This window comes from Erythrolamprus reginae, chromosome 1 (genome assembly GCF_031021105.1).
Source record: "Erythrolamprus reginae isolate rEryReg1 chromosome 1, rEryReg1.hap1, whole genome shotgun sequence".
Classification (NCBI taxonomy): domain Eukaryota; kingdom Metazoa; phylum Chordata; class Lepidosauria; order Squamata; family Dipsadidae; genus Erythrolamprus; species Erythrolamprus reginae.
The window spans coordinates 137,678,988-137,703,060 of record NC_091950.1 but is presented as its reverse complement, the minus strand read 5'-3'; the positions used below and the strand labels follow the sequence as shown (position 1 = coordinate 137,703,060).

At 37.9% G+C, this 24,073-nt stretch overlaps 2 protein-coding genes across 2 annotated transcripts in view; both read right to left on the bottom strand.

Annotated features, from left to right (window-relative positions):
- Nucleotides 1-21,346, bottom strand: part of LOC139175573 (NACHT, LRR and PYD domains-containing protein 12-like) — a 102,527-nt gene extending 81,181 nt beyond the window's left edge. Inside the window, exons 1-5 of the mRNA XM_070766741.1 lie at nucleotides 21,280-21,346; nucleotides 14,988-15,278; nucleotides 12,508-12,540; nucleotides 8,649-10,335; nucleotides 8,393-8,449 (exon numbers count right to left, since the gene is read on the bottom strand). Of these exons, the coding sequence (XP_070622842.1) occupies nucleotides 8,393-8,449; nucleotides 8,649-10,335; nucleotides 12,508-12,540; nucleotides 14,988-15,252 (2,042 nt within the window). The 5' untranslated portion in view covers nucleotides 15,253-15,278; nucleotides 21,280-21,346. The remainder of the gene's footprint in view (nucleotides 1-8,392; nucleotides 8,450-8,648; nucleotides 10,336-12,507; nucleotides 12,541-14,987; nucleotides 15,279-21,279) is intronic.
- LOC139163582 (NACHT, LRR and PYD domains-containing protein 12-like) overlaps nucleotides 18,544-24,073 on the bottom strand; it is a 113,488-nt gene continuing 107,958 nt past the window's right edge. The window contains exons 15-17 of the mRNA XM_070744478.1: nucleotides 22,106-22,267; nucleotides 21,280-21,357; nucleotides 18,544-18,753 (exon numbers count right to left, since the gene is read on the bottom strand). Of these exons, the coding sequence (XP_070600579.1) occupies nucleotides 18,544-18,753; nucleotides 21,280-21,357; nucleotides 22,106-22,267 (450 nt within the window). The remainder of the gene's footprint in view (nucleotides 18,754-21,279; nucleotides 21,358-22,105; nucleotides 22,268-24,073) is intronic.

Below are 24,073 nucleotides of genomic sequence, written 5' to 3'. Positions count from 1 at the left end.
TGGCATACAAATCCAATTAAATAAATAAATAAATATATATATTGTTACAGAAGGGATCCAGCTGGCAGAACAGTTCACTTTTAATAAAATAAAGAACCTTTTGTCCTCAAATAGTGTGATTGTCCAATACAACACCACCATGCCTTTAAGACTGACTTGCGATGCCTCGCCTTACAGGGTAGGTGCAGTCCTTGTCCACATTTTTCCAGACAGCATTGAGGCCCCCATAGCATTTTTTAAATTACCTTGTCCAACGCAAAATGAAATTAGAGACAAATTGATAAGGAGGCATTAGCAGCAGTAGCTGGTATTAAAAAAAATTCACGATTATCTCTATGCGTGGCAATTTCAACTAATCACTGACCATAAACCACTTTTGGTCCTCTTTGCAGAAAACAAAGCTACACATGCCTTTATGGCCCCTAGAATGACCAGGTTGCTGATCTTCATATTTGGCTACAATTATTGCCTAAAACACCGGGGGGGGGGGGGAATTAGCCATGCAGATGCCTTAAGCCGCTGCCGAGAGCCTAAGGTACTTAACGATCCAGCTCCAGTGGCAGATGTCCTGTTAATAGAATTGGACAATCACCTGACAGTCACAGCAGAGGAAGTAGCTAGAGAAACACAAAAACATGGGACAAAACACTTAAAGCATTAACAGGTTGTATACTCAGGGGATGGGCAGAAGGAACACTTCAGGAAGAGCTGAAACAGTACAAGAGCAAGAAAATGGAACTTTCCATACTGAGGGGGTGCATCTTGTAGGGGGAGAGGGTGATAATACCCGCAACCCTAAGGGACAAAGTAATTGACATATTGAGAGCTTCCGGTTTGGTGGAGATCGCGGCGGGACGTTTCTGGCAGGGCTCTGCCAGGCGATCCCTTCTACCCCCTCCGAAGGTCGCATCTGCGATCGGATCGGGCCCGGATGGCCCGATCCATGAACAGGGGGCTCTCCTCTGCCCGAGGACCCATCACCAGGACTCCGGAGGCAGCGGTTCGCCCCGCAGCTTCGGAGACGGGAGAACCGCTCCTCTTTGCTTAAGAGGACCGGCCAGCGCTTTCTCCCCTCACCCAGCGGGAAGAAGGAAAAATCTAAGAAGTGAAAGTACAAAATATCTTCATTGAAAAAGAATATAGCAGAGAAAGGACCTAAGGTAAAAATTTCCATTGTGTTTCGTGTTCAAAAGCAGAAGATCATGAAAGTTTTAAGTAAAAGTCTTTTTTCTTCAGGGCGAAAGTGAAAGTTTTTCCCTGTTTGAACTCATCCGCAAATAACAGCCGGACCTAATTTTTTTTTCCTTTTACTTTTCCATCTTGAACGTGAACTTTGGAACTTATAAAATAATTTCCTGATTTTATGGTTTAACAAAATAGCTTAAATCTGACATGACTATTTAGAAAATTTTAACTGCTACAGGAAATTCCTAGTGATGATCAGAATTTGTTTTTGATAGACTCTTAAAATCATAATGTTCTGGGCTTAAATTTTGAAGCGGAGGAACACAGTCTTGCTGCCTTTCTTTCTCTTGTTGCTCTTTTTCACAACATGAAATAATTTAAAAACTATGAACTAAATGGAATCTAGAAGAGATTGAAATCACTTCTTTTTTTGGATTACTTATTGTTGGATTAACCTATTTGGATTACTTGCTGAGCCTTTCTGGATTATCTGCTGACTCCTTTTGGATTATTTGTTGAGAATTCTTTTGTCTAACATCTGCCCTGCTGCACGGAAATTAACTTGACTCCATCTTGGGATCTGTTTCTTTGTTCCTGCCTTGAACTTGGAAAATAAACTGACTTCATTCTGAATACAAGCAAGCCTTTGATTTGTCTTACTCTTTGAACCTTGAATTGAAATCAAATACAACTTCACCCTCTGAGACTTGGATCTTCATCTCTACTCTCTAGCAAAATTACAGGATCTATAACGAAGAACTTAAGTATACAATATTGCTATTGTGTCTTTGAATAATTATTTGTTTTCTTCCTGACTTTCCTTTGACTTTTTTTTTCTATTCCTGTGTATTTTTATTATTAGAAGAAGTTTAGTTTGAACTATATGCATTGTTAATAACCCTTGGGTTCCTGCTCTATTTTAAATAGTTGAATTAAAATATTACCCTCCTTTTTTTTTTCTTTCCCCTTTGAACAACTCTTTTCACTTTATTTTTTTCCCCTTCTCCTCTTCCTTCCCTCCTCCCAAAGTTTCCCCTCCAATGCTTTTCCTTTTGTTTTCTACATATAGCTGATATTCCTTCCCTTCTTTTATTTCTTGTCTCTCTCTTATTTGCAAAGGTTAATACCTGTTCTCTTTTCCTGTGGCATTAAATAATAATATATATTTTTTGAATTCTGTTATTAATTGAATTGCTATTGAATTGGTATAGTTATATTATAAGGGAATTTCTCTTTTTAACAAAATACACTGAACAGATTTGGAATTTATAGTAATTTTTTTCTTTTTCACTATATATAAATTGAAACCAATTTTAAAATTTGAAATAGTGGATTCTAATTTGATAATGTCCCATACCTCAACCCTTGTTAAAACAGCAAAAAAACAAACTACACCAACTACCCTCTCTCCACAAGTGTCACCGCATTCTTCTCCCTCGCACCAGGTGTTAACCATGTCCACCAAAGATAAAGACAAAGACAAAACAATGCAGTCTAATCTTGCAACTATACACGAGACTTTAAATACTTTGAAGGACTTCATGGTTAAATCACAAGAAGACGCCACTCAACAAAGAGAGGCCATAAAGGAGGAGGCAACACAACAAAGAGAAGCCATAAAGGAGGAGGCAACACAACAAAGAGAAGCCATAAAAGCTGACTTGGCAGAATTTAAAGTGGAGATGGCCCAAATGAAAGCTGACATGGGCGAGATGAAAGACCAGATAAAGCAGATCCAACAAACACTCCAAGAAAGTGATGACCGAGTTAAAAAAGTTGAAGAGCAATCTGATAAAAATGAGAAAAGAATGGACTATCTTGAAGGGAGAGCTGATGAAAGATACAGAAGATATGATGAATCAATCATCCAGCTGGAGATGCAACGAGCTTCGTACGGACTTCGATTTCAGAATATAAAAGAGGAAAAAGATGAAGATTTAAAAATGACTATGGCGGAAATTATTGGAGCTATACTCCAAGAGGACCCTATAGCTTTACTGAAAGAAATCGATGAAGTATACAGAATCTCGAATAGCTATATCCGTCGACACAACCTCCCAAGAGAGATACATATTAAGTTTACAAGAAAAGCGTTGCGAGATGAGATACTTCATTATTCAAGAAACTCCCCGCCCCAACGACATGGAGTAGACATAAAGATACTAAAACAAGTTCCAAGAAGTGTCAGAGAAAACAGAAGAGATTATCACTTTTTAACTAAAATTTTGATCAAAGAAAATATCACTTACCGTTGGCTTATTCCACAAGGACTTTCTCTGACATGGCGTTCTACAAGGTACAAATTGGAAAACGTAGAACAAGCCATGTACTTTCTTGAAAAGAGTGGCATTGGCCACTCCGATCACACAAGTAAGCAACAAGTGGTCCAACTACAACCAGCTCAACAGCAACCAGGGGAAAAATTACCAACTCAGCAAGAAGAAGATCTGGGGGCTACTGCTCAAGTAATAGAGCAGGACCAAGGTCCTAGAAGAGTTCAACCTCAGCGAGAAACCAAAAAACCCATTAAATGACAACAAATAAAGACTTAAAAATCTTTTCCGTAAATGTCAATGGACTTAACGAACCAAGAAAAAGGAAGCAATTTTTTTCTAAAATTAGAAATCAAAATGTTCAGATTGCAATACTACAATAAGTTCATATTAAAAAAGATAACCAAAAATTACTGTTGAATCCCAAAATTGGAAAAATGTACGCTGCATTAGCAGACCAAAAAAAAAAGAGGTGTAGTGATGTATGTTAAGAATTCTATAAATTCCAAACAAATATATAAGGATAAAGAGGGTAGGATACTGATTGTACAAGTTGATATTGAACCTAGACCTCTAGTGGTTGTTTCTATTTATGCTCCCAATGAAGATCAAATGACATTTTATAAAAATTTACACCAAATAATAATAGACTTAGCTATCGACAATGTATTGATAATAGGTGACTTCAATACTATCGCGAATAGACAATTAGACCATTCAGGAGGGGGAGGTAATAAAAAAAGGGGAAAAGGTAAAAAAACAAGAAGGAATTTGCTACCTAGTACTTTTCAAAAAATGAAAGCGGAATTATTACTAAGTGACATTTGGAGGGAAAGACACCCTCACAAAAGGCAATTTACCTTCTACTCCAACCCTCACAAAATTTGGACGAGAATTGACATGTTATGGGCACCAAAAACGGTGGCAGAACAAATAAGAGAGGTCGAGATAGACGTTAATACATGGGCTGATCACAACCCAATAGTGGTCTATATGACGATGAATAATAAACAGAACAACTGGCGGATGAATAGGTATATATTAAATGATAAGAAATATAAGGATTGGATTGAAAAGGAATTAAAAATATTTTTTGAAATTAATAAAACATCAGACACTACTCCACAGAATTTATGGGACACAGTTAAAGCGTATATAAGAGGCTTAACAATATCTTATACAGCAAAACATAATAAGGAAAAGAAATTAGAGTACTTACAATTAACAAACGAACTAAAACAATTAGAATCTTTATCGCAGCAACATATTAAGAACAGAGATCTAAAGACAGAAATGAATGTAATTAAACATAAAATTAGAGTTATAGAACAAAACCAACTAACTGAAAAGATCAAAAGAGCAAAGCAACAATATTTTGAACACGCAAATAAACCCGGCAGATGGCTAGCGTATAAACTTAGAAAACAGAGTCAATCAAAATTAATCCAAAAATTAGAAGACAAAGATGGTATAATAAAATATGATACAGAAGGTAAGGCAGACATTGTGTATAATTTTTATAAAGAGTTATATGCTAAAGATCATGTTATTGAAGATGAAGTTTTTAACTATTTAAAAGCTTCAAATTTACCACAAATAACAGAAGACCAACAGGCCACCATGGATGGACCAATAACAATGGAGGAACTCCTAACAACAATTAAAAAACAGAAAAGTAATAAGGCCACAGGCCCAGATGCCATACCTGCAGAATGGTACAAGATAGACAATGAAACAATAAGAAACCACATGTTAGAAACCTTTAATTTATGTAGACTTGAGGGAAAAATCCCCAAATCTTGGTCAGAATCACTGACAACCTTAATACATAAACAGGGTACAGAACCAGAAAAAATTAAAAACTATAGGCCTATATCATTATTAAATGTAGACTATAAGATTTTTATTGCCATTTATGCAGAGAGACTCAAAAGAGTTATAAATGGAATAATACACCAAGACCAAAATGGGTTTCTTCCAGGGAGACAAATTAAAAATAATATTAGAACTGTAATAAATATACTAGAGTACTATGAACAACACCCAGACAAGATGGCATCTTTAATGTTTCTAGATGCTCAAAAGGCCTTCGACAACGTTAATTGGATATTTATAAAAATGCAATTAAATAAAATGAGATTTGGCCCAAAATTTGTTAACCTAATAGATACCATATATTCAAAACAAACAACGAATATAATACTGAATAACAGTCAATTACCAACACTTGATATAAACAAGGGAGTTCGCCAAGGATGTCCTATATCACCATTGTTATTTATCATGACTCTTGAAACTTTATTAATTAAAATAAGAGCGGACCCTAAAATAAAAGGTTTAACCGTAGGAGATGAAACCTATAAACTCCAGGCCTTTGCAGATGATCTAATGTTCATAATTGAAGAACCGACAACAACAGTTCCTACTTTACTACAAACTATTGAACAATACGGAAACGTAGCAGGTTTAAAGATAAATAAAAGCAAAACACATTTCTTGACCAAAAATATGAATAAAACACAAGAAACTAAATTAGAAAGTATTTCTGGAATAAAGACTGTAAAAAAAGTAAAATATTTAGGAATAAATTTAACAGCGAAAACAATAACATTAAAAAATGATAATTATATAAAATTACTAGCAGAAATTAAAAAAGATTTAGCAATGTGGAATAATTTGAAAATATCTTTTTTAGGAAGAATTGCAACAATTAAGATGAATATTTTACCCAAGGTTTTATTTCTTTTTCAGGTAATACCAATAAACCCAGGGGGAATCTTTTTAAAAACTTTAACAAACCTAGTTAAAAAATTTATATGGCAAGGGAAAAAAGCAAGGATAAAAATGAATTTCTTAGAAGATATTAAAGAAAGAGGAGGATTTGGCCTTCCAAATTGGAAACTATACTATCAGGCCGCTGCATTAACATGGCTTAGAGATTGGATAATCTTAGATAACAAAAGAACACTTAACCTAGAAGGACATGATTTAATGCTTGGATGGCATGCATTTTTATGGTATGATAAGGACAAAAACCATTCATATTTTAAAAGGCATACATTAAGGAAATACTTATTAGAAGTATGGAAAGACATAAAGAAAAATCATTTTTTAAGTATCCCAGAATGGCTAGCTCCTTTAGAAGCAATAACGCATCCAAAGTCTATAAAGGACAAGAAAATAACTCATAGATATAAAGAATTATTAAATGATCAGATGAAGCTTAAATCTAGAATTGAACTACAAGAAGAAGGGATAATAATAGACTGGTGGCACTACGCCCAGATCCGATCTAGATATCAGAAGGATAAAACTCTTTACATTTTTAATAAAAGTAAGAATCCTTTAACTACTTTAATTACCACTAATTCAACAAAAATGATAGGGAAAATATATAAACTACTCATCGCTCATAAAAATATAGAGTTGACTTTAAAAGATACTATGATAAGATGGTGTAGAAATATTGGCAAGGAAATAGATATAGATACATGGGAGAAAGTGTGGATTAATAATTGGAAAATGACTAAATCAGTTTCATTAAAAGAAAATCAAATTAAAATGTTTTATAGATGGCATCTCCCACCAAATAGGATAGCAAAAATGTTTCCCAAAACATCTCCAATATGCTGGAAATGTAAGAAGGATATAGGAACTTATTATCATCAATGGTGGACATGTGGTAAAGCAAAAACATATTGGAAGATGATTGAAAAAATATTAAAAGAAATAATAAAGCAAGATATAGATAATACCCCGGAATTTTACTTAGTAGGTGTTACAAATCAGACCTACAAGAAAGAAATTTTTTATTTAATTATACACATATTAACCGCGGCTAGAATAATATATGCGCAAAATTGGAAAGGGGAGGAAATCCCCAAGGAAGAAGAGGTTATAGCCAAAATATTAGATTGCGCTGAAATGGACATGATGACAAGAAGATTAAACGATCAAGAGGATACTAAATTTTATGAAACATGGAACAATGTTTATAAATGGATAGATAAGAAAAAATAAGACATATAGATTGATTTTTAGTGGGGTTTTTTGTATTTGTTTTTACCTAGGTGACAACAATATTAATACTAGCTTAAAAGTACTTCTTGACGATTATGATATAGTAGTGTATGTACAAGTATAAGCAACATACTAAGATCTTTGATGTATAATAGTTGAAATTAGCTTAATTGTTTGGATTGAAGGTTTGACACTATTTTACTATAGTAATTAGGATTATATTAAAGGTATTTTTTGGCAATTATGTTATACTAACCCTATTTAACATCTACATCGAAATTAAGATTTGTAAAACTTTAACTCAAATTTATTAACTTTTTTTCTATAATAGTTAACATATATTTAATTATGTATTCTTTTTCTACATTTGAATGTATACTTTCATAAGAAGCGGGGGAAATACACCCCCACTTTATGTTTATTGTTTGTATGTATTTGTTTGTTTTTATGAAAATTAATAAAAAAAATTAATTTTTTTTTTTAAAAAAGGGACAAAGTAATTGACATATTGCACAAAGGCCACCCAGGGATAGTGAGAATGAAGAGCCTAGCCAGAAGCCACTTGTGGTGGCCAGGCCTAGACACAGACATTGAACAGTAAGTGGCCACTTGCAGCCCTTGCCAAGAATCCAGACCAAGCCCCCCCCCCCCCAAACAACACCGACAGAATGTCAGATGCCTAGGGGCCCTTGGTCAAGATTACATATAGATTTTGCAGGGCCTATCCCCTCACAGTCATTCCTCATAGTGGTAGGTGCCTATTCTAAGTGGCTATAGATAATTCTCATGAATTCAATCACCACTTGTGCAACCGTAAAAGCATTGCAGAAATTGTTTACCATGCATGTATACCCAGACTTAATTGTATCTGACAATGTAAATAGCCAATATAGTAAACAGAGTTATCTACATACCGGCTGCGGATTGGCCAAGCCGTGGCTGGGAAATTCAAGTGGCTGTCAAATATGCACCTACCAGGGGAAAAATCTTTTAAAAAGGGAAACCCTTGTTGCACAGGTTGTTCTTTGCCACAAGTTACTGTGTTTTACTTTGTTGCGATTTCTTTTTGTTATATGCTGGTTCCTAATAAAGGTGAATCCAGCTACCCCATGTCAACCTCCATTGCTTCAAACTTAACAAAATATTCAACAAGTTTTCAAAAATACTTACTTATCTTCTGGAAGAAATAGTTCTGTCTCTGCATGATCTACAAATGCAGAACCTTTGGCAAAGAGGTATTTTAAATTCTGGCAGTGTTGTATACAATAGGCCAGGATCATCAATTCCATATCTGAGTTGCTCTGATAATCTATTTCAGTGATACTACATACTGCATTTTTTATGAAATTGTCATCTCGTGTCTCATATAAATAACTAAACATTTCTTTTTGCAATTGAAAATTATGTCTCCTTTTTGGAATATTACTTTTCACCCAGTTTAACAAGAATTCTTTATTCTTAGGAGAAATTTCCCATCCAAATTCTTTTCTCAACTCTCTCATTCTTTTTTCTTCATTTAAAAAACCAAAGAGGAAGTGAAATCCTACTACAAAGTCAGGCCTAAAAGATCTATGTGTTTCTAACAGTGTCTGCAAATTTTTTTTCCAATTTTCAGAATGCTGCTCATCTCCTTCTTCCAGGACATAAAACAATGCAGCAAAAAACTCCTGGAAGCTTAAGTGAATGAAACTATAGGTTTGAATATAATCAATGTCTCTTTCGAAGACACTTTGATTTAGAAAGAGAGGGATGTAGTCTTTTTGATCTAAACCATGCTTCTTGACTTCTTTCTCCATGAACAATATTTTCCGTTTCCAGACTCCCTCTGCAGCTAAAGAGCACAGACCTTTTACATTTGCTTGGAGATCCTGTTTGGATTCTTTATGGTGAAACTTTAACAAACTGGAGAAATATAGCATATATATTGCAGTGAGGGTGTATGGTGTCTTCTGGAGATCCTTGCCTCTCTCCAGCTCCTGTTTCATCACTGTGCAGATGATCCAGCTCACAAGAGGAATCACACACATGGTAAAAAGGGTATCATTTTGTTTAACAAATCTGAAAGCTTGCATTGCTTGGTCTTTGTTTTCAAAAAAATTGAGGAAATATTCTTCTCTCTCTTTTGTGGAAAACCCCAATATCTCAAAACAACGTGGGTGTTCTAAACATTGATAGAGTTTCTCCAAAGCAGTTGGTCTTGTTGTGATTATAAGAGAGGATTTAGGAAGAATCCTTTTTTGAAATAAATTACTCAAAATAATTCTCACTGGCTCCTTCTTCCAGGGATCAATGCAACAATAGTTTTCAGCCTGATTAAAGGAATGTCTTAATTCGTCAAACCCATCAATTATGAACAGAAGTTTCTCTTCGTTCCTCAGTATGTTTTGAATCACATTTTTCACTTTTTGACACTTGAGCCATTCATTTGAAATTATTTCTGCAATGCTAGTTTTCTGGGACTCTGCATGGAAATTCATCTCACTGCAGCTAATATAGAAAACATAATTAAATTTATTTTGGTAAAGTTGTTGAGAAGCCCAGTCAAATATGATTTTTTTGGCCATCATTGTTTTTCCAATTCCTGCAGCTCCTTGCAACACAACAATTTGTGGAGTTAATCCATATTTATCAGGGTTAAATAATGTTTCAATGCTGGTTGAAGTCTCAGCTCTTTTGTTGATGATTTCAAGATGTTTCCTTCCCATTGCCAGAATTTCATCTTCTTTCTCTTCTTCTGACTGGTGATAATCTAGTATGATCAGCTTTGAATATCTCTGGTTTAGGGGCACGTATTCACCAGGAATAGCATTAGGATCTTTGATCATTGCAAATTTTTGTTTAATGTAGTTTCTGTATTCTAAGGGAAGAATGAATGAAATTAGAAGCATTAAAAATAAGCCTGCATAAGACACACAATTAAGTGTTTTGTTTCTGTATCTTTTTCTTGGGACCATCTCATCTGCTCTCTGAATTAATGAATTCGGGGAAGTTGCAGGGTACTTTTTAATTGGTTTGTCAGAATTGATAATAAAAAAATTCTTGTTAATCAATAGATTAAATATTTATCATTTTAAACTCTTTTATTCCACATAATGTTTCTCAAATGATTGCATTAAATACTTATAGGTTATATAAAAGTGGGGTTTTTTGGACTTCAATAAATGGAAATCTTTAAACATTACCCCCTTGGGATATCATTAATACTTCCATAATTAGTGTAATCCAGAGGTGGGTTCCTACCAGTTCAGACTGGTTATATAGAACCAGTAGCAACTTGGCGACTTATGTCCCTAGAACCAGCAACAATCTAGGCCTGCCATGTCCCTGAACCAATTCTTTTGTCATTTTGGGTTTTCTTCGTTGCCTGCACAAAAGTTAAGTATTGTGCATGTGCGCACATATGCATGGCACATAATATGTGTATGCATGCGCAAAAAGTGCATCCCTGAGCGAACTAGCAGCAAAACAAACCGGAACCACTCCTGGTGTAATCCCCAGCATATTTCATATTTAATATGGATGGGTTTTTTTATTCAGAGAACACATACAAATATATACAAACACAGAGATGATGGATTGCCCATAAATTAAATATATTACTTGATTAATTTTATTGGGGTTCTTCAATTCCAGCTAGCTATTTCAATGTATTATTATCAAAGGGTTTTTTTTTAAAAAAAAGATGCACTTGTTACTGAAAAATGTGACTTGACTTTCCATAATTCTGAATTACACCATTATGCATATATTCTGATAATACCAAATTTGGAGCAACTTCGTTTCATATAAATTCTCCTTCCTACGGTCTTTTGGATTATTCATATGTGGCATTCTTGGAAGCACTGTCCTCAAAATATAATAGATTAGACATAAACCCTGTCACAATTACATTTCTGAATATTGTGACATAATATTTCAGGAAATGTTTGATCTTATTATACTTTTTCTTATGCTAAATTGATGCAATGCAATAATCCAGAACTTAAAATTAAGACTTGGATAGATGCTTGATTTTTTAAATTTTATTTTAGATTAGTTACGGAATGATAATAATGATATTTTATTATTTTCTTTTTTAAAGGATAAATATGTTTTTATTTCAAGCATTTAATTGACAATAATTACAGCTACAGGTAGTTCCCTCCAACTGCAATTGGAAATTGCAACTCAGTTGCTATATGATGCAGTTGTAAAGAGAAAAATCAGAGACCACACTTACGACTTTAATTCTAAGAGTGGTTGTTAGCAACTCACCACAGGGGGTTAAGGATAATCTCATGTGACCATGATTTACAATTTTCTCCCAGCTTCCCCCTTGATTTTGATTTTTGGAAGCCAGCTATGCAGGTTTCAAATAGAATGCTGGTGACCATGAGAAGCTGTGACCCACCATAAATGCACATCAGTTGCCATCCTAATTTGGACCAGTAGTATTTTAGCTTGAGAGAGACACATAAATAATTAGAAGTGATAATCAAATCTTATGCCACTCAAAATCCCACAATTACTCTTTATTAATAATGGTATTCAATAAATCATTTTGATTTGCACATTTTAAAAAGTGAATGGAATAAATCAGTAGAGATTGGATCCAATTTAACAACAAAAGATTAATCATTTGACATCAGACCTACATTAAAAGGTTTAATAATATAGATATAGATTATTAAAAATAATTTTTCAACATAAAATAATACTTTTTACTTATAGATCTCTATCACATTTGTACAGAAAAATAATCAATAAGCATTGCCATTTTGGAGATGTACCAAGAATAACTTAGTTTCCTTTTGGGAAATTCAAAATCAGGAATCATTTAAATTTGTCCCTTTCTCTTTCCTTTCGTCTTTCCCTTCTTTTTCTCCTGGTCAGCATTGCAAAACCATCCTGGAGTTTTCCCCATCAATATTTTTGAGATGATTAATATTTACAATGGTTTGCATTGAAGGGGAAGGAGAAGGGAGGAACTGCTCATGCTAAATTAGTTTTACACATAATTCAATAATCCTTTGAATGATTCCTGCCTTACCTGATAAAATTGGAAGTTGGTGAGCATCAACATCTACAATTAAAGATAAACTAGAATTAGTAAAACACACATTATAAAAATTGGTAAATCACAGAGCATTTTAAAAAATAGATAAGTTCATGGTATATATTTTCTATCAATGTCTACATTTACAATGTATATTAGATTTCTTATAATTCCTGTTCCTTTCTATATACTGTTGTGATTCCATCCGAGGCCCCTCAGGGAACGGCTGATTTTCTGTCGGTTTCCTGCTCAGAGGGGGAGGATGAGGAACAGGAGGTGCAGGCAGACGAGGAGGAGGAATCCCAGGCTGAGGAAGAGGGGGAACAGCCAGAGGCCCCCGAGAGGGAGCTCTCCCCAGCAAGCAGCCTGGATTCCTTAGAGGAAAATGCACAAGCAATAATCGATCTGCGACAGAGAAGAGCAACACAAAGAAGGGACCAATTGGCTAGGTACTTTCAGCACTAAAGAGGCAACAGCTGGGTTTGGGTGTGGTGCTCTCTGGAAAGGCTAAAAGGCAGACCCACCCTTCCTGGCTTGTGGAGTATTATCTTTGGGAGTCCTGGGACCTGGCTGTGATCTTTGGCGTCTTGGAATTCTGGTTTGTGACTTTGAATACTGAAACCTTGGGGGGAAAAGGTGTGAGTCTTATGCTCTACAGTGGTGGGTGTGCCAGCAAGAAGTTTGCTGTATTGTCTGTACATCAGCACTCTGCTGTAAAGTCTCCTAGCCTGCCTGTTGGGAAGAACAAGTTTTTCTCTGTGTTTATTTTTCAAGCTATAAAGTACTTTTGCTTTTACCAGCGTGTCTGGCTGTTTTTTCCAGTTGGTGTTGAGGTCTGGGGGAACCCAGACAGAACATATACTTATTTTCCTCTTTCCCCTTCTTTCATAAACAGGCTTGAGCAGACTAAGAGGCCACATGTAGTGGTGAAAATTACAGCAGGTAACTGTGCCCTTGCCCTCTCTCCCAGCCCTGCGTTGCTTAGAAGAAGGGGAGCTGCCATCAAACCTTACTCCCGGTTCCTCAGATACTAAGCCAACAGAATATTGTAATCAATAGTATCAATATCATTCACAAATCAAGAAGGGCTAGGACAAATATGTTACGTAGGTTCTAGGTCCGTGATGGTGAACCTATGGCATGGCATGCGGCGCCATCTCAGCGGGCAAGCGAGCCAACATTGGGTTTTGGACAGAGATGCAGGAGCATGCACAGGGTAGGGGTTCACACAGCCTGTTTTTAGTTCCAGGCAGCTTCAGGAAACTCTGCTAGCAGAAAAACAGAGCATGCAGGAGTGCGCCACTCTCCCTCCGAAGCCCATTTTTAGTTCCAGGTGGCTTCAGGAATCTCTGCTAGCAAAAAAAAAATGGGACATACGAGAGTGTGGTTCTCTCTTTCTGCAGCCCGTTTTTTGTTCCAGGCGGCTTCAGGAAACTCTGGGGCCATGCAAGAAGCCTGCAGGGCTGGGGAGACTTATAAATTTGATAGAAATCCCTGGCCTCCTATGGAGTGGGAAGGAAGTTTCTCCTTTAAAAGAGGAGGGTGTCCTCCTCCAAGCAGCTTTGCCTCCCCCTTGTCACCCTCCTTGTGTGCTACCAAGAACAACTTTCCAAACCAGGGTAGATGCTTTTCCAAGCCAAGGGAGACACAGTGTGTGTGTGTTTGATCTGGGGGACTGTTGCCCCCTCCTAGGCAGGGAGTTGCTGATGTAAATCTGCCTTAGCCATTTTGGCTTCGCTGAGTTGTACTAGAGAGCTGGTGAGTAGAGGAGCAGGAGTGGCTCTGGCCCCCTCACCCCGCCCAGAAACCTTTCTGGATTTCAGGTGTACTGAAGGGCAGAGGGTGGAGGGCGGAGGGAGGGGGTCCACCTCTGGGGTTTTTTCCAAGCCAGGGGACACACCAGGGGATGCCATTTTGGTTCTTTCATCCTCTGTGCACACATGAAGTGTTCTGTAGATGCACAGAAGGTAAAAGAACCCAAAATGGCGGCATCTGGGTGGATGGTCAGAGTCTCATGCTCTCTTTTCAACAGGGTCCCTGATAACCTATGGGCACAAGCGAACTGAGAGCATTAACCCATGCCTTAATTCTGTATCATGTCAAGAAGCCTGCTAGAAAAAAGGATAGGCTAAATTCAACTTTCAAGGATCTCCCTTAAATTTAGATCAATGGACTAATTTCTTTGGCTGGAACCTGGCTTAACCTTTTTATTTGACAGTGATAGGAAAGTGCCAAACTGAGTGACAATGTTGATGCTTAGCTAAGGTTTGATTCCAGGCTCAAGATAAGGTATCTCAAATGAAAGCCCCACACTGAAGTTCCAGGGTACCATTGCTAATCATAATAAACAACAAATAATTGAATTCAAGATTGAATATGAACAACATTCAGCTGGAAACAAATAACAATAACTCTCTATTGCCATTTGATCTTAAATGGAGATAACATTTCTCTAATATGTTGGATTTTCTTACCTTTATTTTCTTCAAGATTTTTTGCAAGATCATTTCTATTGCATTTTTTAAGGACATCAGTGCATACTTCTAGAGCATCTTCTCCATAATATTGACTCAGGAGTTCTACAACTTCTTGTAGATCAGCTTTATCCAATGAAGCCATAGGAATGTTTGGCCTTCCATCATAATTAATAGAATTCAGCCTCCATTTAAAATCTTTAAATTGCTTCTCAATGAGTTCATTCAATGCATTGTAAATATTTTCTTTCATGGTGTTACTCATGTCAACTACGATGGAGTATATCCAATCTAAAATTAAAATTAAAGAATTAAATTAATACAGAAAATGAAGTCTGAAGGGATCGCATGCCTAAGACTGCCTTCAAACAACCTAAATGATGCCTCTATACATAGACATCACTACAGTATATTACTGCTAAAAGGAGGTGGAGGACCTCAATTATAGCATCAGAGGCATGGCCAGTGCTTACTGTATATCAGATCAAGAACTGCTAATATACAAGATACAAGTTAAGCTGAAGAAAAAGAGATAAGGTATGATATTGAATAAATTGTATTTTTCGGAGTATAAGACACTCTTGAGTATAAGATGCACATTAATTTTTGGGGAGGAAAATAAGAAAAAAAATCTGCCTTTGCCTATCAGCATCCATTTATATCATCAGCATCCATTGATATCATCTGGCTAGCATCCTTGCAGAAAACAGTAAACAGCCTGGTAAGCTTCAGCACATTATTGTAGCCTGATTCAGCATAAGCTGCTGATTGGCAGGTGGATATGCCTCCTGGAATACCCCCAACCAACTGTCCTGGCTCCGGGATCACCACAGCCCATTGCTGTCTCCACACCTTGCGTGTTGCATTTTTTTGCCTCCAAACATTGTATATTTGGCCTCTGCACATCACAGTTTTTGGCCTCTGTGCATCACATTTTGGCCTCTGTGTGTCATGCTTTTGGTATCTACCCTCTCTGTTTTAGGCCATTCCTATGAATGTTGCTGAAGCCCTGCCCAACCATCGCCCCCATCCTTTGGCTATTTCTGGCCTCCATGCATTGTGTTTTCAGCCTCCACATGCTCCATTTTAGACTCATTCCAGGCTGCAGAGATTAGCACATCGTTGCTGATCGCCACCTCTGTGCATTGTGTTTTCGGCCTCTATTGGTTGAGTTTTTGGCCACCACCTGTTCTGTTTTAGACCTGTTCCAGGCTGCGAGGATCACCACAGAACATCACCACCAATCATTGCTTCCGGCATTGTGTTTTTGGCCTCCACGTGTTGTATTGAGACAGCAACAGGGATCGGTGATGGTGGTGGCAGCAGTCCCTGCCATCTGAAACTGGCTGAAAATGTGATGCATGGAGGCCAAAAACAGGACATGTGGGGGCCAAAAATGTGATGCACGGAGGCAAAAAATGCAATGTGTGGAGGCGGTGATCAGTGGCACTGTCCTATGGTGATCCCTGCAGCCTGGAATGGATCTAAAATGGAGCAAGCAGAGGCCAAAAATAGCTAAAGAGTGGAGGCTGGCAGGTGGGTAGGGCATCCGCAACATTTGCTGTATAAGACACACCATAATTTTCACCCACTTTGGGGGTGAATGCATCTTATACTCTTAAAAATAAGGTATTCCCAATATTTTCAAGGGGTATATAAGGAATTGATTTGAAATCCTTAATATCACTAATTTTTTTTAAAAAAACAGAGGAATTATGGAATGAATTTCAAGAAGTCATTAAAAATGAGTGTGAAAAGAGACTTCCAGAGTGTAGAAACAGGAGGAAGCAATCTGGATGTCAGAACAAATGGTGGAAATTGCATAGAAGAAAGGGAGGGCCAAAAGCCACTCTAAAGGAAGCATATGTAATCCTGTCAAATAATTCATAGAAACCTGATAGATTATTAAAAAATATCAACTTAAGAGTTCTCACTCAAAGTACAAGTGACCAGATTCAATTTATCCTATTTCAGAGACATAATTAAAAAAATAAAATAGAATAGAGTTGGAAGGGACCCTGGATGTCTTCTAGTTCAACCCCCTGCTTAGGTAGGAAACCCTACACCACTTCAGATAAATGGTTATCCAATATCTTAAAATCTTCCAGTGTTGAAGCATTCACAACTTCTGGAAAGGTTCTAATCTCACCTTACACATGAAAGCCAGCTAAGTGATTTTGGGTCAGTCACTCTATCTTAGCCAAACTCACCTCCCAGAGGAAAATAGGAGGAAAAACAGCTTTTTGCTATGTTTTCCACCCTAGGTTTTTTATACAGTATATAAAATAATAAATAATAAAAAAGGAATGTAAAAAATAAAATAGCTAATGCTGGGGAAAGTGGAAGGAATGATAAGAGGATCAGCAATAGGAAGGTGGATGGATTCAGTTACAGTGGCAATGGATGGTTGGGAGACTTGAAACACTAGGCTAGGGACAGTCTGCCATGGATGAAATCTATGTAGTTATTAATAATCAGCCATAAATTGATGGCACATAATCATGACCATCCTCAATGGGAATTACAAAATAACTACTTTGGGATCACTTTTTGACAATGATAAAATCAGCCTTAATGAATGAGAACCAAATTTACTGGGGGTTTTGTATCTGAGAGATATATAGGTATACAGGTAAGACAATTCTTTCAAAGGGGAAAGCTATATTTATCAAAGAATTTATCTAAAATTATGGTTACTTCCCTCAAAAGTAAAGTAAACTGGATAAAAAATTAAATCCAGGCAAAAATCCTGTGCAATGTCTACTTTTTTTAGCTCTCTGGAGATTCAATAATTGATCCCAATCTGCGTCTGCCAACACTTCTCTCACCTTCACACAAACCTTCCTCGCATAGAGAAACCCAATATACATACCTATATTAAACCCTCCTGAAACTGAAATAGCAAAAGGACATCCATTTACTTTCAGGAATTTCCTTTACCACAAACTGATTTATTTCATTTTAAAGTCACAGAGGCATTTGTCCTACTATGGACACACCAGAACCTTGTGATCCTGTCAATAAACTTACATTACTTCACCTTCATAGACACACAGGGGGAAGTAAGATTTAAAAATAGAGTTGAGGAACAGGTTTCCCACAGAATGCAATTATCAAGAAGATGGAAACTGTTTTGTCTCATGTCTTGTGAAGACATTATGGAGTGCAAATGAAGAAGTTTTTCTTTTCTTTTTCCTATTCTTTTAATGTTAATTCAACCACTGAACAATTTTAATGACTGAGATCAATATAATAATGCATGAATAAATATACTGCTTTGTTATAGAGAATTTTATATATATACTGAATGTGTGTGTGTGTTTGTGTGTGTGTGTGTGTGTGTATTTCTGTCGAATCACCCTGGTATATTAAAGGAATGTCACATTTCCTTTTTGCCTCTAGGCCCAACCCAGGGCCATTTCAAGGCAGTTAATTTATTCATAGCCGACAAACTATATTCTGTATGTATCGCATGTTCTTGCTGAATTTTTAAAATTAAAATTAATTTCTTTGCGGTGGTGGCTCCCAGATGTGATTGACAGGGGTGCCTCTGCCGCTACAGGAAGAAATCCTCCAGGTAGAAGAGCAGCTCATCAGGGAAACAACGTCGCTCCCACTTCGCCTGCTTGCCAGGAAGGAGAGGAGCCCCAGTCAATGGGCTGCTTTCTTTCCTGGAGGATTTCTTCCCACAGCAGCAATTGAGCCGGGAGCCACCAACAGGCTGAAAAGTTCCTGAATTGTTGTATTCATCCTCTAATTCTGAGAACTGAAGATATGGAGAGATTGCGCTGCTTGGGCCATGACTGGGAACAGCTGACCCAAGATGGCTTGTATCCAGAGATGGGCTACTGCCCGAATGGGGAGGAATGCAGTGGGATAGTGAAAATGGAGCTTTACCCCAGTGGACCTAATTTGCACTGAAAGATGTTGAAAGAAATTGCACGGCATCCTGCATAAGCCATGCCTGCAGTGTGGTAGTAAAAATTTTGGTAGTCCTTCACTGCTTGTATCTCACAAATACTGAAATAAAACTTTTGTGGCTGAAGCATGGCAAGCATCATTAAGATGGCCTCCAACTAAATGCATTTAGCTGAATCTGAAATTAAAAACCTAAATTTAGCAGTTTTAGAAAAGGCTTCAGCACTGCAGAAGGAAGTAGGAGTGTTAGCCTAACTTTACTTATAAACTGCTCAGTAAATCAGGGGTGGGTTCCTCCCAGTTTGGACCAGTTCCCTTGAACCAATAATAACACTCAAGTGAAATAGGATGATGTCAGTGCCGGTCCGTGGGTGCAGCCATCACTTTTTTGATTTTTTAAAAAAAATTAATCCTCCTGTCTTCTGGGCATGCTCAGAAGCTGGATTCTGCCCCTGTGCATGCAGTTGACATCTTTTTTCGGCTTTATTTTCCCCCCCGGATTTTTTGTTGCTATGTGTTTGCGTGCCCATGCTGCATGGGAAGGCGCTAACTGGCAGCAAGGTAAGTTGGAACCAGTGATGGGCCGCAGCTGGAATGGCCGGAGCAGCCATTCCGCCAGAAAAAACAGGGCGCATAGGCTTACTCCATTTGGCGTTGGGCATTCACGTGCTGCGCACGCGCAGCCAGAGCGATTCTGGTAAAAAAAATTACTGGGTTTTTTGCTTCTGTGCATGTGCAGAAGAAAAGAAACTGGCCTGACACTGAGTGTTTACAATTTTCTTTTTCTTTTGCGATTGTAATTCAATCCAAGAAATATGTAATGTAAACCATCTCTATCTTTCTATTATTTTACAAAGAGATTTGAGTCCCTGCATGGTATAGAGTAGCTGTTGAATTACAGGCTGACGGCATCAAGGAAGCCTTTAGAGAAGGGGCTCAGTGTTTGCAAGACCTACAGTAGGAGCTGGCATGCAGAGGTTGGGCAAGTACCCAAGGTCAAAGATACAGCTCAGATAATAAAGCAGGGAATAAACAAAGTCCAGACTATTGCTTGAAGTAGTTTGGAATGCAAAACTGGCCCCATGTTTTTTATTCTGTCTATGTGTGCAAATCTACGTAGAGACTCGTATCCCAGGGAAGGACTCCTATCTTTTACCAGCTCAGTCCCAGGGAAAACCAAGTTGTGCTTTTTAAAAAATCCTGACAGAAATTCCTTAGTGTTAGCCCAACCCAGCTGCCTACATTCCATGGACTATGACATGGCTATGGTTAATAGGCCAGTTACAAACTCTGCTTATGGAAAAGGCCAGAGTGAACTCTTCAGCTTGAAGGAAAAATCCATTGTGTATAAAATAATTTAAGTTTTATTTTAAGAATATCAGTATTTGCTGTCTGTTAGTTTCTGTCTTTAACAAGATAAGGATTTCCTGTTTTTCCTTATCTTGTGACTGTCATTTTGGGATCTGTTTTTAACAAGATAAATGTTTGCTGTTTAACAAGATAAATGTTTGCTGTTTACCCAATAAACCATATAAGGTACTATTCATCTCCAGGAGAAAGAAACAGGATGTAGACCATATTTATGCAAGGAATTCTGTATACCCCTGTGATAGGTTGAGGAATTCTATGTACCTTTGTGATTTGTAAAACCTATATAACCTGCTCTTTAGCTTCTGTACAAGTGTCTCTTCCCTTATGAAGAGTACCGCTTTGCAAACCATTTTTGGTATACCCAGAGAGAATAAACATTTCTGTTCTCTTTGTCCAAACGTCTCGTGTTTACTTTGTCATAAAATTTCAGCACATAAGCTCAAGTGGAAGGGACAAAGTTCTCCCTGCTTGATTCCACTCCTCCTGCTATCAAGGAAATGCCGAACAGCAAACAAGTCTCCAGATTGTAGCAGGTGGTTTCCGACTCTGAAGCAGAGGGGAATGAGAGAAAGATCTACTTTCTCCCACTCCCCTAATATGAGTGGGAGAAAGTAGATCTTTGACCTGAGTCAATCCCAAGGACAGAATCAAATTGATATTTAATCAGTCACCATCACAGCTATCAAAACACAGCAACCAAACTGATCTTCAAATTGTCAGCATAGTAATATATGAACCATTCCAAGTGCCCACAACCTTAGCAGCTATTCGATTTAACTTCTTGCTGTACAAGGGAACAGCTTTTCTCAAATCAAGTTATTCCCCAGGGCAAGTAATATGAAATTGCTACTTGCTAACTAACCCTTCATTGCTTAAATAAAGTACAAGGAAATACTCCATTGCTCCATGAAATATCTTATGTATCTGATAATTTGTCCTCATTGACCAAAATATTATACAAGCATCAACTGATCCATGTTAAAAAATATATGTTTAGACTTACCACTTTGCAGTGAAAGGTTACAGGAACAATCTGATCCTGAATTGCTAAGCAGACTTTGTCCGCTCGTTTATATACCTTCTGTAAAGAGCAGTTTCACTTTTAAAGACATACCTATTACTCCAACCCTCTTCCTACTTGCATAGCCTGACTGCTTATTTTTCTAGTATTGATGGCTGATCCTCAAAAGCAAAAGATATCCACCCCTGCAGTTCTTGGTTTACAGCCATAATTGACCCTGCCCATTATGGTTGTAAGTTGAGATGGTTGTAAAACAGGTCATTATGTGACTGCACCCAATTTTCACAACTGTTTTGTTGGCAGCCATTAAGCAAATGCAAGAGTCGTTATTTCACGGAGAGCTTTTTACTTACAATCAGAAGATCGCCATTGTTCAGCAAAAATGAAAATTGCATGTTGTTCTGTCTGGGTCACTCCAGAAGCCAATACCAACCCAAAAAGAGAAGCCAGACACACTGGTAAAAGGCAAAAAAGTCCATGCAGCAATACAGAATTCTTGCTGCCAAGCCGAGGCAGTAGATAGCAGACCTACACCTCCCACAGGTCTTCCAAAGCTGCTGGGCCACAAGCCAGGAACAGAGACACCGATAAACAAGAAAGGATAACGCAACTCCACACTGATAACACTCTACATGGCTTCAAGGGCTTGCCTGCCTTTTAACCCCTGCTAAGGAGGACCACACCCAAGCCCAGCTGTTCCTGATTCAGTGCTGATAATACCTCTTTAATTGCTCCTTTCTTTGATCTGAACGTCTCCTGCGCATGTCAATGATGGCTTATGCTTCATCACTTAATGACTCTAACCTACTGGCTGGGGAGAGCCCCCTCCGGGGCTCTCATGCTGTTCTCCTTCATCCCATTCCTGCTTTTCCTCTCCCCTGTATGACTGTTCAGCCCCCTCCTCTTCGCTGTCATCCTCCTCCGGGCATGGAGCCAGCAGAGACAAAGCCGGTCTCTGAGCAGCCTCAGGCTGAACCACAACACATGTCATGTGAATTACCATATTTTTCAGAGTATAAGAGGCACTGGTGTATAAGACGCACCAAGATTTCAAAGAGGTAAGTAAGGGAAAAAAGTATTTGTCCTCCCTGGACCACAAAAGTACTCTGCAAGCCTCCCAAACTCTCTGTTTGCCCCATTTTTCACAAAAACAGTGGCATTTTTTTGGCCTTCCCTTGCCCCCAGGAGCACTTCACAAGTCTTTCAAACCCTCTGCATCCCATTTTTTGCAAAGATGGACCCATTTCCACCCATTTTTGCAAAAAAAAAAAGTGGGGGCATGAAGAGGGTCTGGGAAGTCTGCACAGTGCTCCTGGGGGTTGGGGACAGGCAAATATGCCCCCATTTTTGCAAAAAAAATGGGGCTATTTTTCCCAAAATTGGGATGAAGGGGTGGGGCTCCGGAAGGCCAAAAATGGCTGTATTCGGTATATAAGACACACCAAAATATCCACCTTCTTTTAGGGGGGGGGAAAGGTGCATCTTATACTCAAAAAATATGGTATATGTGACATTGAAAATAGCCATAAATGTTGACCAGTTCCTGAGTGGCCAAAATAGAGTCATGTGGGGCATCTGTTGGAATTTCAGGATTGGATTGTAAATACCTTTGGGTGGTGGGAGATCTGTCATAACTTCTAACTGCTGCTGAGTGACCAATCCAAAATTCAGAACTATATATTTATTTATTGTCTGTCCTAAGGCTATTCATTAGCCTTACGACTGATAATAATAATTCCATTATTTTTCACTGTGTTCTTTAACTTTCATTACTGGCATTTACAGACACTTAGTATTTTTGGCAATCAGAGGAATGTCCAATATGGATGCTTTTGCATAGACCCTGGATGAGATCAGATTTTAAAATTGGTAAAGTGGGACACCATTGATGGGGGCGGGATGGGTGGGGCTTGATTAAAATTTTGGTCTATATGGAGCGAAAAAAATCTTTCTTTTTTTTCTCTCTCTCCCTCCCTCGCTTTCTCTCTATTTATCTCTCTCTCTTTCTCCCTTTCTCTCTCTTCCTTTTTTCCTCTCTTTTTTCCTCTCTCTCCTTCCCTCCCTCTGTCTCTCCCTCTCTCTCTTCCTCCCTCCCTTTCTCTCTATTTCTCTTTCTCCCCCCTCTTTCTTTCTCTCCCTCTTTCTTCCTTCCTCTTTTTTCTTTCTCTGTCTCCCTCCTTCCCCTTCTCTCTATTTCTCTTTCTTTCTCTCCCTCCATCCCTTCTTTCTTTCTTCCTTTCTTCCTTCCTTTCTTTCTTTCTTATTTCTTTCTCTTTTTTCTCTCCCTCCTTCCCACTCTCTCACTCTTTCTTTCTCTCTCTTCCTGCCTTCCTCTCCTTTCTCTCTCTCTTTCTAGTAAAAAGAAAACTCAACCAAAAGAGCAACATTCAAACAAAAGCAAATAAAACACCACCAGGAGCAAAACAAATTAAAGTTTAATTTGTGTGCATTTTTCAATGGATTACTAAATTGTCTGTGCCCATCTAGTCACATGACCACTTAGCCTCACCCATCCAGCCAGTGTGGCCCCCCAACAATCAGAGGGACCCTGAATTGGCCCTCTGTTTAAAAATTTTGAGGGACCCTGGCATAGAGAATTCTCCAAAACATTGTAAAAAAGTGAGAGAGAATGCCATTCGGTCAATGAGGTCTGTTCTGTAAGCAAGGCTTTAGTAAGAAATATCTGTTTTCAATAAGGAAGTTTCAGATTCCAACAGAGGCATTTATTTGTGAAAGGAGGAGAGCTGACAAAGGCCACAACCACATATATAGAATA